This window comes from Narcine bancroftii, chromosome 11 (genome assembly GCF_036971445.1).
Source record: "Narcine bancroftii isolate sNarBan1 chromosome 11, sNarBan1.hap1, whole genome shotgun sequence".
NCBI lineage: Eukaryota > Metazoa > Chordata > Chondrichthyes > Torpediniformes > Narcinidae > Narcine > Narcine bancroftii.
Window position 1 is genome coordinate 25,230,599 of NC_091479.1, and position 14,754 is coordinate 25,245,352.

Sequence of the window (14,754 nt, forward strand, 5' to 3'; positions counted from 1 at the left end):
TCACCGAGCAATTTGCCTGGTTAGCGCCCCACTCATGTGGCACCTTGAAAGGGTCCGACCCGGTCAGCATGTTGCAAAATAAACCGGGTCCCTGCCCTACCTTGGAGGTGGTCAGGGAACCCAGTTAAACTTAACCAGGACGCGCCGACCCAGTTACTCCTGTGATGTTAGTACTCGTGTGCTGGCTTCACAAAAAAACCCCGGCTATGATTGGGGAATGTTGCACGAAACCCACGCCTTCCGATGTCAGACACCACTGCGTTATCTGCCAGGCCCTCCCCATCCCCACGGCAGCAGGTGTGTCCCATGGTCTCAGGCAGTGCCACACCAAGACCACCCATAAATCCGAGGGACAACGCCTTGCCTTCCATCTCGGTAGCACCCAAAACCAGAAGGCATCAATGCTACCATCCACCACCCCACCTTCTTTTCTGAACCCCTTCCCTTGTCTCTCTCAGTTCAGTTCATCATACCCCTCCATTGCCCGTCACCCACAACCCCCACCCCTCCAGCTCCCAGTGCCATCAGCAAATTTTTAGACGGCCTTTGAATTGTGCCAAGGCGTACAGTCACAGGTGAAAACAGAGTAGAAAACTGTGGATCAAATAGAAGAGGACACAAGGGCCACGTTAAAATATATCTAATTTCATATTTAGGATTAATCCAAAATAAATCTATAGAGACAAAATAAAACTATTCCTCTTCTTCCGCCTTCTTGTCCAGGTCAGAGGAGTCGATGCCAACCTCTTCATAGTCTTTCTCCAGGGAGGCCATGTCCTCCCGGGCATCCTGGAACTCGCCCTCCTCCAGCCCCTCACCCACGTACCAGTGGACAAAGGCGCGCTTGGCATACATCTTGTCGAATTTGAGGTTCAGCCGGGTCCAGGCCATGGAGATGGCAGTGGTGTTACTGAGCATGCAGACGGCGCGCTGCACCTTGGCCAGGTCACCCCCTGGCACCACAGTTGGGGGCTGGTAGTTAATGCCAACCTGTGGGGTGGGGAGAGGGGAAAATGAAAGGGGCGAGGGGATGGGGAAAGAGAGGGAGGAGGTATGGGGACAAAGAGAGAGAGATAAAAGGGGAAAGAGGAGGAAGAGAAGGGTATAGACAGGGAAGGGGAGAGGGGAAAGATATGGGGACAGAGGGGGAGGGGTAGAAGGGGAAAGAGATGGGGACAGGGGGAGGGGTAGAAGGGAAAAGAGATGGGGACAGGGGGAGGGGTAGAAGGGGAAAGAGATGGGGAAAATGGGCAAGGCTGTGTTAGGTTTCTTGGTTGATTAAAGTTCCACTTCAATCTCACGCTCTACTTGGTTGATGTAATTTTGAAATGACTACTGGTAGGATTCTTAACAGTGTGGAAGGACCGAGAGAGATTGGAGTCCAAAGGCACAGCTCTCCCTAAGTTGATAGGGTCGTTAAGAAGGTTTATGATGTGCTGGGCTTCCTCACTGGGGGACTGAGTTCAAGAACTGTGAGGCTGGGCCTGCATACAGGACGAATGGTTGCAAAATGGAACAGAGGAATGAGAGCTGTGCATTTTGGACGTGGGTGGAACCCCCAGAGGCTGGTAGGGATCTGGCAAGTGCTTTGGAGCAGTGGGATCTCGGCATGCAGGTGCATTGCTCCTTGAAAGTGTGTGAAAAGTATCAGTGGACACAGCGTTCCTTACAATGGCAGTTCTAGTTTGAGGATTGTGGAGACATCTGGGGATGGGTCAGTGCATTGGGATGGGAGTGGTCTGATAGAGGAGAGGGGGAGCTCGTTGTTGGGTGGAGGAAAGCTCACCTTGAACCCAGTGGGGCACCAGTCGACAAACTGAATGGAGCGCTTGGTCTTGATGGTGGCGATAGCGGCATTGACATCCTTGGGCACCACGTCTCCCCGGTACAGCATGCAGCAGGCCATGTACTTGCCCTGGCGAGGGTCGCACTTGACCATCTGATTGGCTGGCTCGAAGCAGGCATTAGTGATCTCAGCCACAGTCAGTTGCTCGTGGTAAGCCTTCTCAGCTGAGATCAGGGGTGCATAGGTGGCCAGCGGGAAGTGGATGCGGGGGTAAGGCACCAGATTGGTCTGGAACTCCAGGAGGTCCACGTTGAGGGCCCCGTCAAACCGCAGTGAGGCGGTGATGGATGATACGACCTGGGCCATGAGGCGGTTGAGGTTGGTGTAGGTGGGGCGCTCGATGTCCAGGTTGCGCCGGCACACGTCGTAGATGGCCTCATTGTCCACCATGAAGGCGCAGTCCGAATGCTCCAGGGTGCAGTGGGTCACCAGCACCGAGTTGTAGGGCTCGACCACGGCAGTGGAAATCTGAGGGGCTGGGTAGACCGAGAACTCTAGCTTGGATTTCTTCCCGTAGTCAACCGACAGCCGTTCCATGAGCAGGGAAGTGAAGCCCGAGCCGGTACCTCCACCAAAACTGTGGAAGATCAGGAACCCCTGGAGCCCCGTGCACTGGTCCGCCTGCAGATAGAGAAATACGGGAACACATTGGAAGAGAGACAGGATGAAAGAAAGGGAGAGAAAGGGTGAGCGAGATGATGTCACGAATGGGTGGAGAGAATGAGAGAGAGAAAAAAAAGTGAGAGACAAAGGATTAAAGAGAGAAACGAGAGAGATAAAAGAGAGGGTTAGAGAAAAAAGAGAAAGAGGAAGACACTGGGCAAATAAATTGCAGTGCGACGTGGGGGAGAGGGAGTTGGTGGGGAGAAAATGTGAGAGAGGTGGGGGGAGAGAGAGGTTGGGGGAGAGAGGGGTGAGGGAGAGAGAGAGGGGTGAGGGAGAGAGAGGGGTGAGGGAGAGAGAGAGGTGAGGGAGAGAGAGAGGTGGGGGAGAGAGAGGTGGGGGAGAGAGAGGTGGGGGAGAGAGAGGTGGGGGAGAGAGCGTGTGGGGAAGAGAGGGGAGGGTGAGAGGTGGGGGAGAGAGAGGTCGGGGATTGAGGTGGGGAGAGGAAGGTGGGGGAGAGTGAGATGGGGAGAGGGAGGTGGGGGAGAGAATGGTGGGGAGAGAGACATGGGGGAAAGAGAAAGGTGGGGGAGCGAGAGTGGGGGAGAGAGAAGTTGGAGGGAGAGAGGTTGGGGGGACTGGTTGGGGAGAGAGAGGTGGGGAGAGGGATGTGGGGGAGAGAGGTGGGGGACAGTGAGGTGGGGGAGAGAGAGGTGGGGAGAGAGGTGGGGGAGAGTGAGATGGTGGAGAGAGAGATGGGGGAGAAGGAGGTGGGGGATTGAGAGAGATAGAGAGGTGGAGGAGAGAAAGAGGTCGGGGAGAAAGAGGTAGGGGAGGGGGGAGAGAGAGGTTGGGGAGAGAGAGTTAGGTGGAGAGGGAGGTGGGGGAGAGGGACGTGGGAGAGGAGGTGAGGGATTGAGAGAGAGAGATAGAGAGGTGGGGGAGAGAGAGGTTGGGGAGAGAGAGTTGGGTGGAGAGAGAGGTGGGGAGAGGGAGGGGGAGGGGAGAGAGAGGTGGGAGAGAGAGATTGGGGGAGAGAGTTGGGTGGAGAGGGAGGTGCGGGAGAGAGTTGGGTGGAGAGGGAGGTGCAGGAGAGAGAAGAGTGGGGAGAGAGAGGTTGGGGGAGAGAGAGGTGGGGGGAGAGAGAAGAGTGGGGAGAGGGAAGAGTGGAGGAGAGAGAAGGGGAGAGAGAGAGAGGTGAGGGATAAAGAGAGGGGGAGAGAGGAGTGGGTGGAGAGAGAGTGGTGGGGGGAGAAAGAGAGAGTGGTGGGGGGAGATAGGTTGGGGAGAGAGAGGTGGGGGAGAGAGAGATGGAGGAGAGAAGAGTGGGGAGAGAGAGGTGGGGCGACAGAGATAGAGGTGGGGAGAGACAGTTAGGGGAGATAGAAGAGTGGGGAGAGAAGGGGAGAGAGAGAGGTGAGAGAGAGAGAGAAGAGTGGGGGAGAGAGAGTGGTGGGGAGACAGAGATTGAGGTGGGGCGAGAGAAGAGTGGGGATAGATAAGGGGGGGAGAGAGAGAGAGGTGGGGGAGAGAGAGATGGGGGTGAAAGTGAGAGAGTGGAGGGAGAGAGAGAGGTGGGGAAAGAGAGGTTGGGGGAGAGGTTGGTGGGGAGAGGGAGAGGTTGGGAGAGAGAGATGTTGGGGAAGAGAGGTTGGGGAGAGAGAGGTGGGGGAGAGAGAGGTGGGGGAGTGGGAGGTGGGGAGAGAGGTGGGGAGAGAGAAGAGTGGGAGAGAGAAGAGTGGGAGAGAGAAGAGTGGGAGAGAGAAGAGTAGGAGAGAGAGAAGTGGAGAGGAAGGTGGCGGGAGAGAGTTGGGTGGAGAGAAAGGTGGGGGAGTGGGAGGTGGGGGAGAGGGAGGTGGGGGAGAGAGAGATGGAGGAGAGAAGAGTGGGGAGAGAGAGGTGGGGCGACAGAGATAGAGGTGGGGAGAGACAGTTAGGGGAGATAGAAGAGTGGGGAGAGAAGGGGAGAGAGAGAGGTGAGAGAGAGAGAGAAGAGTGGGGAGAGAGAGTGGTGGGGAGACAGAGATTGAGGTGGGGCGAGAGAAGAGTGGGGATAGATAAGGGGGGGAGAGAGAGAGGTGGGGGAGAGAGAGATGGGGGTGAAAGTGAGAGAGTGGAGGGAGAGAGAGAGGTGGGGAAAGAGAGGTTGGGGGAGAGGTTGGTGGGGAGAGGGAGAGGTTGGGAGAGAGAGATGTTGGGGAAGAGAGGTTGGGGAGAGAGAGGTGGGGGAGTGGGAGGTGGGGAGAGAGAGGTGGGGAGAGAGAAGAGTGGGGAGAGAGAAGAGTGGGAGAGAGAAGAGTGGGAGAGAGAAGAGTAGGAGAGAGAGAAGTGGAGAGGAAGGTGGCGGGAGAGAGTTGGGTGGAGAGAAAGGTGGGGGAGTGGGAGGTGGGGGAGAGGGAGGTGGGGGAGAGGGAGGTGGGGAGAGAGAGGAGGGGGAGTGGGAGGTGGGGGAGAGGGAGGTGGGGAGAGAGAGGTGGGGGAACGAGAGAGGTGGGGGGAGTGAGTGTGGAGGGACTGAGTGGAGGGGGGAGTGAGTGGTGGGGGGAGCAAGAGGATGGGGGAGAGAGAAGATGGGGAGCAAGTGGTTGGGGGAGAGAGAGGTTGGGTGGAGGGAGAGATATGGGATTGAGGTGGGGGAGAGGGAGGTGGGGGAGACGGAGGTGGGGGAGTGGGACTTTGGGGAGTGGGAGGTCGGGGAGTGAGAGGTCGGGGAGTGGGAGGTCAGGGAGAGGTGGGGGGAGAGAGGGGGGAGAGAGAGGTTGGATGGAGAGATGGGGGATTGAGGTTGGAGAGAGGGAGGTGGGACGAGAGAGGTGGGGAGATTGGGGTGGGGTGAGGGAGGTGGGTGGAAGAAAGAGAGATCGAGGAGAGGGAGCTTGCGGAGTGGGAGGTGGAGGAGAGGGAAGGGGAGAGGAACGTGGGGAGAGAAGGAGGTGGGGGAGCGAGAGAGGTGGGGGGGAGAGAGAGAGGGGAGAGAGGTGGGGGAGAGAGGTCGGAGAGAGGGAGGAGGGAAGTCGTGGAGAGGGAGGTGGGGGTGGGGGGAGAGAGAGAGGTGGGGGAGAGAGAAAGGTGGGCAGAGAGGTGGGGGAGAGAGAGAGAGAGAGAGGTGGGGGAGAGAGAGGTGGGAGAGAGAGAGGTGGGGAGAGCAGGGTCGGGAGATTGGGGTGGGGGAAAGAGGGATGGGAGAAGAGAGAGGTGTGGGGGAGGGGTGGGGGAAGAGAGGGGCGGGGGAGAAAGAGGTGTGGGGAAGAGGTGAGGAGAGAGGGGTGAGGGGACAGGCATGAGGGGAGAGGTGTGAGGGGAAAAAGAGGGGTGGGGAGAGAGATGTGAGTGAGAGAGGGACGGGGAGAAAGAAAGGTGGGGGAGACAGAGGTGGGGGGAGACAGGTGGGGGGAGTGAGGTGGGGAGAGTGGAGGTGGGGAGATTGGGGTTGGGGGAGATGGGGGTGGGCAGAGTGATGTGGGTGGAAGAGAGAGAGGTGGAGAGAGGTTGGGGGAGAGAGAGGTGAGGGAGAGAGGAGGGAGAAGTAGGAGAGGGATGGGAAAGCTAAAGCGGAATGGAGAGGGGGAAGCGAGGGGGAGTGGGGAAAGAGATAGGAAGAAGGGACAAGGAAAGGGGAGGGGAAGTGGAGGGGGAAGGGAAGAGGGGGGGAAGGCAGGTTATGGGGAGAAGGCAGGTAGGTGGAGTTAGGTCATAAATTAGATCAGCCATGATCGTATTGAATGGCAGAGCAGGCTCGATGGGCCATTTTTGGCCTACTCCTGTTCCTACTTCCTATGTTCCTATGAAGGGAAGGGGAAGGGATGGGAGAGGGGGAAAGGAGGGGGAAGGAGAGGATGATAGAGATAAGAGAGTGGGGGGGGAAGGAAAAGGGGGGAATGGAGGGACCCGATGTAAAGTGACAGAGGAAAGGGGAGACGTAGTGGAGCCCCTGGGGCCATTTATACAGTAGGATGCTTCCGTGGAATGGGAATGCTTTGTTGCGCGACAGCCCGAACGTGGAGCAGGCCGGGGGAGTGTGTCATCAGACTTAGAAACCCTCTCCCTCTACACACAATCCCCCTCCCTCCTCCTTTCTCTCCCCCTCCCTCCTCCCTCCCCTCCTGTCCCTCCCCAGGTAAGGGGATGGTGCCGCAGGGTGGGAGCCGCGTCATGTGGAGGACCATCACCAGCTTCCGAATGCGGTCGAGGACCAGGTCCACGATCTCCTTGCCAATGGAACAGTGGCCCCTGGCGTAGTTGTTGGCCGCATCCTCCTTGCCGGTGATGAGCTGCTCTGGGTGAAAGAGTTGGCGGTAGGTGCCAGTCCGAACCTCATCTGAGGGTGGATGGGTTGAAAATGAAGGATTAACAACGCCCCACACCTCCACCATGCCCACAGACACAGACTCTCTCTCTCTCTCACACACACACACACACACACACACACACACACACACACACACACACACACACACACTTTCAAAGCAGTACAATACATAGCATAATCCAGCACAGCACAGATCCTTCGGCCCACAATGTTGTGCCGACCTATATAATTCCCTTCAACAATTTATACCTTCCCTTCCTCACACCATCACCCTGTATTGTTTTTGCATCCAAATGCCCCTAAGAGTTCAACTTCACATTCCTTCCTTCACTTTGTAGATGCCCTGGTGTTTGCTACTCCCACCCTGGGAAGAAACTGCTGGCTGTCTCTTATCGCCTTGTCCACCTCTGTTAAGTTGCCTCTCATCCTTCTCCACTCCAAAGAGAAAAGCCCTCACTCTGCTAACCTTGCCTCCTAAGACAGGTTCTCCAATCCAGCTGGTGGATCTCCTCTTCGCCCTCTCCAAAGCCTAGACATCCTGTGGAATACCAACCCATCCCCACCCCTCCATCCCACCTTCTCCACTCTCACCAATGACGGTGGGCTCCAGATCGATGAAAACTGCCCGCGGGACATGCTTGCCCGCCCCGGTCTCGCTAAAGAAGGTGTTGAACGAGTCGTCACCTCCTCCAATGGTCTTGTCGCTGGGCATTTGTCCGTCTGGTTGGATGCCGTGCTCCAGGCAGTACAGCTCCCAGCACGCATTCCCGACCTGGACTCCGGCCTGGCCAATGTGGACTGAGATACACTCACGCTATGGAGTGAGGGGACGATGGGGAGTGAGCAGGGAGAGAAAGAGAGAGACAGGGAGAGAGTGAATAGAGAGAGGGGAGAGAGAGCAGAGAGGGTACAGAGGGGGGAAGGGGGAGAGGGAGAGGGGGAGAGACAGGAGGAGAGAGAAAGAGGGGAAGGGAAAGAGAGTTGGAAGGAGAGGGGAGAGAGAGAGCAGAGGGAGAAGGGGAGAGAAGCGGAGAAAGGGGAGAGAGACACAGAACAAGGAAAAGAGGAAAAATGAGGAGAAAAGAGGAAGAGAGTGAGAGGATGAGGGGAGAAGAGGGGAAGAGGGGGAAGGAGGAGGGGAGGAAAGAATGAACAAGGTAACGAGGGAAAGAAAGAATGTGGGAGAGAAGAGAGAACGTGGGGTTAAAGGAAAGAGAGAAAGAGTCGTGGTCACTCGAACCGGCTTTCACTGGAGCAGAATCGGTCACGGTTTTCAACCCCAGCGCTGGTGGGAATCCCAAACTTCCCATGGCCTCATCCTTTCCCCTCCCGTCCAATATCCCCTGCGTTGCAGAACCGCGTGGTTTGCGGATGTTGTGATGTGATTTTCTCTGTGACAAGCCGGCGATTCCGCGGACCTCCACTCCCTGGTGCCCATCTACTTCATCCACCCCCGTTTGTCCCTCTTTTCCCATTTCATACCGGCTTGCCGCTGCTCACCCGTTCCTCCCCCATCCACACCCCAAACTTGGTCCGGTGGAATGGGGAGACCCCCCGCGGATTCCTCCCATGGATCGCCCCACCCCAACACCTCCCGTGACTTTGCAACACCTTTCTTTGCTGCTGCTCATTCCCATTAGCACCAGAAACCTACTCATGTACCCTGACCAGTTTCACCAGCACGAATAGATCGCCTTCCTCCCAGAAATTTAATTCTCCCTCCATTCTCTCCCCAGATTTTCCCGTCGATCCTATTGGGGTCGGGTCAGGTAGGGATGCATTGGGAGGAGTAGGGTCAGGTATGGATGGGTAGAGATGTTGGGATGGGTAGGGTCAGGTAGGGATGGGTAGAGTTGGGTAGTGATGAGTAGGGTCGGGTAGAGATGGGTAGAGATGTTGGGATGGATAGGGTCGGGTAGGGATGAGTAGGGTCGGGTAGGGGTGAATTGGGAAGGGGAGGGTTGGGTAGGGATAAGTTGGGAGGAGTAGGGATGGGTTGCATCAGGTAGGGATGGGTAGAGATGTTGGGATGGATAGGGTTGGGTAGGGATGAGTAGGGTCGGGTAGGGGTGAATTGGGAGGGGTAGGGTCGGGTAGGGATAAGTTGGAAGGAGTAGGGATGGGTTGCATCGGGTAGGGATGGGTAGAGATGTTGGGATGGATAGGGTCAGGTAGGGATGAGTTGGTAGGGTCGGGTGGGGATGAGTTGGGAGGGGTAGGGTCGGGTAGGGATGTTGGGAGGAGTAGGGATGGGTAGAGATGTTGGGATGGATAGGGTCAGGTAGGGATGAGTTGGTAGGGTCGGGTGGGGATGAGTTGGGAGGGGTAGGGTCGGGTAGGGATGTTGGGAGGAGTAGGGATGGGTAGAGATGTTGGGATGGATAGGGTCGGGTAGGGATGAGTTGGTAGGGTCGGGTGGGGATGAGTTGGGAGGGGTAGGGTCAGGTAGGGATGTTGGGAGGAGTAGGGATGGGTAGAGATGTTGGGATGGATAGGGTCGGGTAGGGATGAGTTGGTAGGGTCGGGTGGGGATGAGTTGGGAGGGGTAGGGTCGGGTAGGGATGTTGGGAGGAGTAGGGATGGGTTGCATCGGGTAGGGATGGGTAGAGATGTTGGGATGGATAGGGATAAGTTGGGAGGAGTAGGGATGAGTAGGGTCAGGTAGGGATTTGGGATGAGTAGGATTGGGTAGAGATGTGTCTGGATGAGTTGATCGGGTACGGATGAGTAGGGTCGGGAAGGGATGAGTTGGATCGGGTAGGTCCGGTCCGGTCCCGGGACACACCCACCATGATCTATCCCCTCGTCCCGCTAACTCCAAGCGAATGAACACCGTGCCTCGAACGCGCCAATTTATACCACGCCCCCACGGAACGTTCCACGCTTTCTGATTGGTGCGATTGGAGCCAACCGTTGGGTTCTCCGAAAGATGTAACAAAGGCCGCGAGAACGGTGATTGGACGTTCGCGCTTGTGACGGGACAATGGGGTCGCGGCGACACTGGGATCCGGGCGGCGCAGGTGGACTCGGGGACTGAACAGCCGCGATGTTCGACGGCGGGTCTCCTGCCCATGTCCTGCCACTTCCTGAAGGCTGAGGACATTCGGCCTGTCTCCAGTCTCCCTCACCATTAAAGCGCTTTATGCACACACGGGACCAGGCAAAGACCCACTCCCTCTGTCCCACCCCAGCCCGAGCACAGTCTGTTCCTCACCCCCGCCCACCGCACGTCCGTTCCTGCTATGATCAGACATCGCCGCGACGGCGGAGATCTCCCAGTGCCCATCCATTTCAATGCCCCTTCCCAATCCCTGGCCGACATTGCACTGCCAGACTGAGACCACCCGCCAACTGAAGGAAGGACTCCTCATCTTCCTTCTGGGTCCCTCCGACCTAATGGCATTAACATCAACTTCTCTGGTTTCAGTTGAAACACCCCTCTCCATCCATCCTATCCCCCCCCCTTCCATTTCCCATCAGGCTCCTTTCACAGAGCCAACATCAATTCTCATCTCTCCTCTTATCAAATCCAATTAATGCCTTTTGTTGGTCTGGACTCTGCCCCTCCGACATCCCCCTTTCTCTCCCCACCCTTTAATTCAAACCTGGTCTATTTTCACATATCAGGCCCGAAATGTTGTTTATATACATATCTTGACCTCTTATGGACCAGGCGAGTTCCTCCAGCATTTCTCTGTTTTGACGACAATCACAGCATCAGCAGACTTTCCTGTTTTATTTTGAAAGGGCCCCTCGTACCTTTGGACAGTTTTCAACAGGACCTTTTTATTACTCTTGCACGCTCCAGAGTTTTCTTTCCTGATTGCCTAACAAGATTCGCGGTTCCTTTATTGTATGGAGCATGCAATATTGCACAAATTTGCCTTCTGTAAGGCAGGAAAAGAATCCCCCAGGGCCCTGAAGTCAAGAGAAAGAGAAGCAAAAGAGAGTCCCTTCAGAGCCGCTGAGTGTCCATGAATTCACAGCCAGTGCATCCACAGCCTCTGCAGCCGCACAGACCCCTGTTCGATCCATTGGCAACTCGGGCTCCAGATCCAAACCTTGAGTGACACATCAGTCAGGGGATTGAGTTCAGGAGTCGTGAGGTAATGTTGCAGATTTATCATTTTGTGATAAGGCCACACTTGGAATATTGTGTTCATTTCTGGTCACCTCATTACAGAAAGGTTGTGGAAGAAGAGGAGATTTTCTCCTCCCTCTCTTCCCCCCTCCCCTCCCTCCCTAAAAATTATGTTCAGCTTTGGTCACTTCATTACAGGAATGATGTTGATGCTTTGGTGAGGAGTGCAGGGATCTGCCAGGGTTTTGCCTGGATTGGAGAACATGACTCATGAAGCAAGGCTGACAGAGCTGGGAGGTTTGTCCCTTTAGAGCAAAGGATGAGAGGCAACTTAGATGAGGTGGAGAGCCAGCACTTTTTTCCCCCCTGGGCGATAATAAGAATTAGCAGAAGGTATCTGTATAAGTCAAGGGGAGGAAAGTTGAAGGGGAGGGATTGTTTACACAATGAGTGATGAGAACCTGGAATGCATTGCTGGGGATGGGGGTGGCGTTTTGGAGAATGGTGACACTCTAAATACTCTTTGGCACATGGATATAGGAAAGATAAAGCGTTCTGCATGTGAGGTTGGGACGGGTTGGATCTATCTAGTTCTGTCCATTTCTGCTTTAAGTATACTCAATGACCTTGCTTCCACAGCCTCCTGTGGCAACAGGTTCCATGGGCTCGTGACCCCTTGACTCTCTGTTTTAAATTGATGCCCATTTATCCTGAAGTTGTGCCCTCTTGTCCTAGACTCCCTACCATGGGAAACATCCTTGCCACATGTACTCTGTCCAGGCCTTTCAGCATTTGAAATGCCTTGATGTTCCCTCGCCCCCACCAATCCTTCTGTGTGGGCTCCTGGAATGCATAGGTGGGGGTGGGGGTGGAGGCTGGGAAAATAGGGAGGTTCAAAAGACTCTTTGACAGGCAATGGATAAGAGGTTGAGGTTGGGAAGGGTAGGGTGGCACGGTCAGTGTAGCAGATAGCGCCGATTAATTGGGATGTGAAGGCAGTGTAACGAGTCCAGAGGACCCCAAAACCCAGCAGCAATAGATATTCACCAAGATAAATGGTTACTTAAACAAATGTTGCTTTTAATTATCTTTAAACATGAAAACAGAATCACATTTTAACTTATCACTATTGAAATAACTTAACCCCCCTTCTAATTCTAAGTGCACGTGTGTGTAAGTTCAGAAAAGTTCTTTGATTCACAGTCCAATCTCACTTCTCATTCCCCCAAGTTCACTGGTTGCAGGCAATTCTTATACTGTGCACAGAATTTAACATTTCTAAAGTTCACCAGGCTTTGGTGGTTGAAAGGTAAATGGTTACTGCTCAGGAATACTCTTGTTGGTTTTCAGAGAGAGATTTGTTGTAAGCTGGACACCCACAACTGATTCCTTTTTAATCACCCACTTAAGTGTCTTGTTGAAGAAACTTGTCCCTTCAGAGTTCTACAGATGATAACCTCTTTCATTCAGGCCACCACAGAGTTCCTTTTTGTTTCTCTTAATTCAAGTGAAACCATCAGGTAGCCAGTCCTCTCCTCTTTCATGAACCACAGTGGCTTTGACCAGGCTGAACTAAGAACTCACAACCCATCTTCCAAATGGGGTTTTCTACAAGCTTGCCAGCTTGTCCTTTTCCAGTCCCAGTTGCTGACTGTAAAAACTATAGAACTGATATCTCTCTCTCTCTCTCTCTCTCTCTCACACACACACACACACACACACACACACACACACACACACACACACACACACACACACACACACACACACACACACACACACATAGAAAGAAAACCTGTTTGACTCTCTCTCTCTCTCTCTCTCTCTGCTTGCAAAACCACAACCCTCCTAGAACAGCAAACTCCATTCCAACCTCCAGCTCAGACAAGTTCTTTCATCTGTTGCCTTTTTGTAAACAACAATCCATTAATAAAGTCTCTTGGGCACTCTCCAAAGCTCTTGCAAAGGCTCTGGGGCTGACATATGTAGCATTAGCAGAGCTCCAGTATTTTAAATAAGATCTGTTTTAAAGTGTTTGTATGTGACGTACAGTAAAAAACCTGCCTCAATTTATCTCCCAAAAATATTCTGTCACAGCAGCACAAGTTGGTTGATCAGAAATGCCTATTACCGTGCTAAATGACTGAAATAAAACATGTAAACATTTTTTTTAGATCGAACAAATGTTGTTGACATGGATGTTAATAAGACCTTTGACAAGGTTGTATGAAAGGTTCAGACACTAGATATCCATGGAGAGGTTGGAAACTGGATTCAAAATTGGCTGAATGGGAGAAGACAGAGAGTCTTCATTAATCAGACTGTGACGAGTGGGTTGCCTCAGGGATGGGTGCTGGGGCCATTGTTGTTTGTTGTCTATATCAATGATCAACATAATAATGTGGTAAATTGGATCAGCAACTTTGCAGATGTCACTAATTGGAGGCATTGTTGACAGTCAGGAAGGGTTTCGAAGCTTGCAGAGGGATCTGGACCAAATGGAAAAATGGTGTTGCATTTTGGAAGGACAAACCAAGGAAGGACATACACAGCAAATGTTCAGGCACTGAAGAGTGCAGAGGAACAAAGGGATCTAGGAATACAGACACATAATTCCATGTGGCATCACAGGTAGACAGGGCTGTAAAGATAGCTTTTGGTATCTTGGCCTTCAAAAATCAAAGTACTGAGCCCTGGAGTTGGGATGTTATGGAAAGGTTGTTTAAGATATTGATGAGGCCATATTTGGAATATTGTGTGCAATTCTGAGCTCCAAACTACAGGAAAGATATCAGTAAGACTGAAAGAGTGCAGAGAAGATTTACTAGGATGTTGCCGGGTCTTCAGGGGTTGAGTTACAGGGAGTTAGGACTTTATTCCTTGGAGCATAGAAGAATCAGGGGAGATTTGATAGAGGTTTACAAGATTATGGGAGATACAGACACAGTAAAAGTGAGTTGGCTCACTCCACTTAGATTGGGAGAGATAAATACATGGCTTTGGGTGAAAGGGGAAAGGTTTAAGGGAAACATTAGGGGGAACTTCTTTACTCAGTGTAATGGGAGTGTGGAACAAGCTGCCATCTGACATGGTAAATATGGGCTCAATCTTGAGTTATGTTGCCTACAGTAACTGAAGCAATGTCTTCCGCTGACCAATCGGCACTCAGGTTAACGTGTTCCAACCCGGGCGAGGCGGCGGCACGGGTCCTAGTCTCGGGATATCCTTGGACAGAGCAAATGGTGAGTGCATGCTTGCCAGAGGGATGGAAATAAACCAAGGCAGCGGGCGTGAATGTGCGTGCTCGTTCCAGTCCCCTCTCCACCTTCCCACATCCCTGCACAAGGTGGGAACACAATGCAGGAAGAATAGGGAAGGAGGCTAAGGAGGAGGGGGGGAGGGTGGGGATATGGAGGTGAGCAACTCCGGGAGAGAGGGGAAGGGGAGGTGCAACAAGACAGTCAGGAGGGAGAGAGGGAGGGATCCAAGGAAAAGGAGAGAGAGTGGGATTGGCGCGTGTCAAAGCCTATGGTAGTGAGGAAGACTTTGGGTGGTACCAAGGATACACCAGAATGATGAGACCAGGGGAGTGGGCAAGTCCATTCTCCTGTCAACCCTGCCATCTAACCTTGATAAACCTCCCCACCCCTCTCCCTCCTCCCCATTTCTCTCCCCATCTCCCTTTCCATCTCTCTCCCCATTTCTCCACCCACTCTGTCCACCCCACCACCTATCACCCCTCCTCTCTCACCCCCTCTCCCTTCCCCTTTTCCCATATTTCCACCCCCCGCCACTCCCCACTCTCAAACCCCTCTGTCCACACCCCTCTCTCCCTCCTCTCTCCACCCTCTCTTCCCTTCTCCCTCTTCCCCCTTCAGAGGGTGGTAGTGGATTGTTGCTTCTCAGTCTAGAGGC

The 14,754-nt window shown here is 53.8% G+C and overlaps 1 protein-coding gene across 1 annotated transcript; it reads right to left on the reverse strand.

The window, feature by feature from the left end:
• Window positions 1-625: 625 nt before the first annotated feature.
• Window positions 626-9,638, reverse strand: LOC138745683 (tubulin alpha chain-like). Its single transcript, XM_069902961.1, has 5 exons — window positions 9,548-9,638; window positions 7,350-7,572; window positions 6,619-6,767; window positions 1,787-2,467; window positions 626-990 (listed from the first exon to the last, which is right to left on the reverse strand). The coding sequence occupies exons 1-5, from the start codon at window positions 9,548-9,550 to the stop codon at window positions 694-696; spliced, it is 1,353 nt and encodes a 450-aa protein (XP_069759062.1). The 5' UTR covers window positions 9,551-9,638; the 3' UTR covers window positions 626-693.
• Window positions 9,639-14,754: the final 5,116 nt, after the last annotated feature.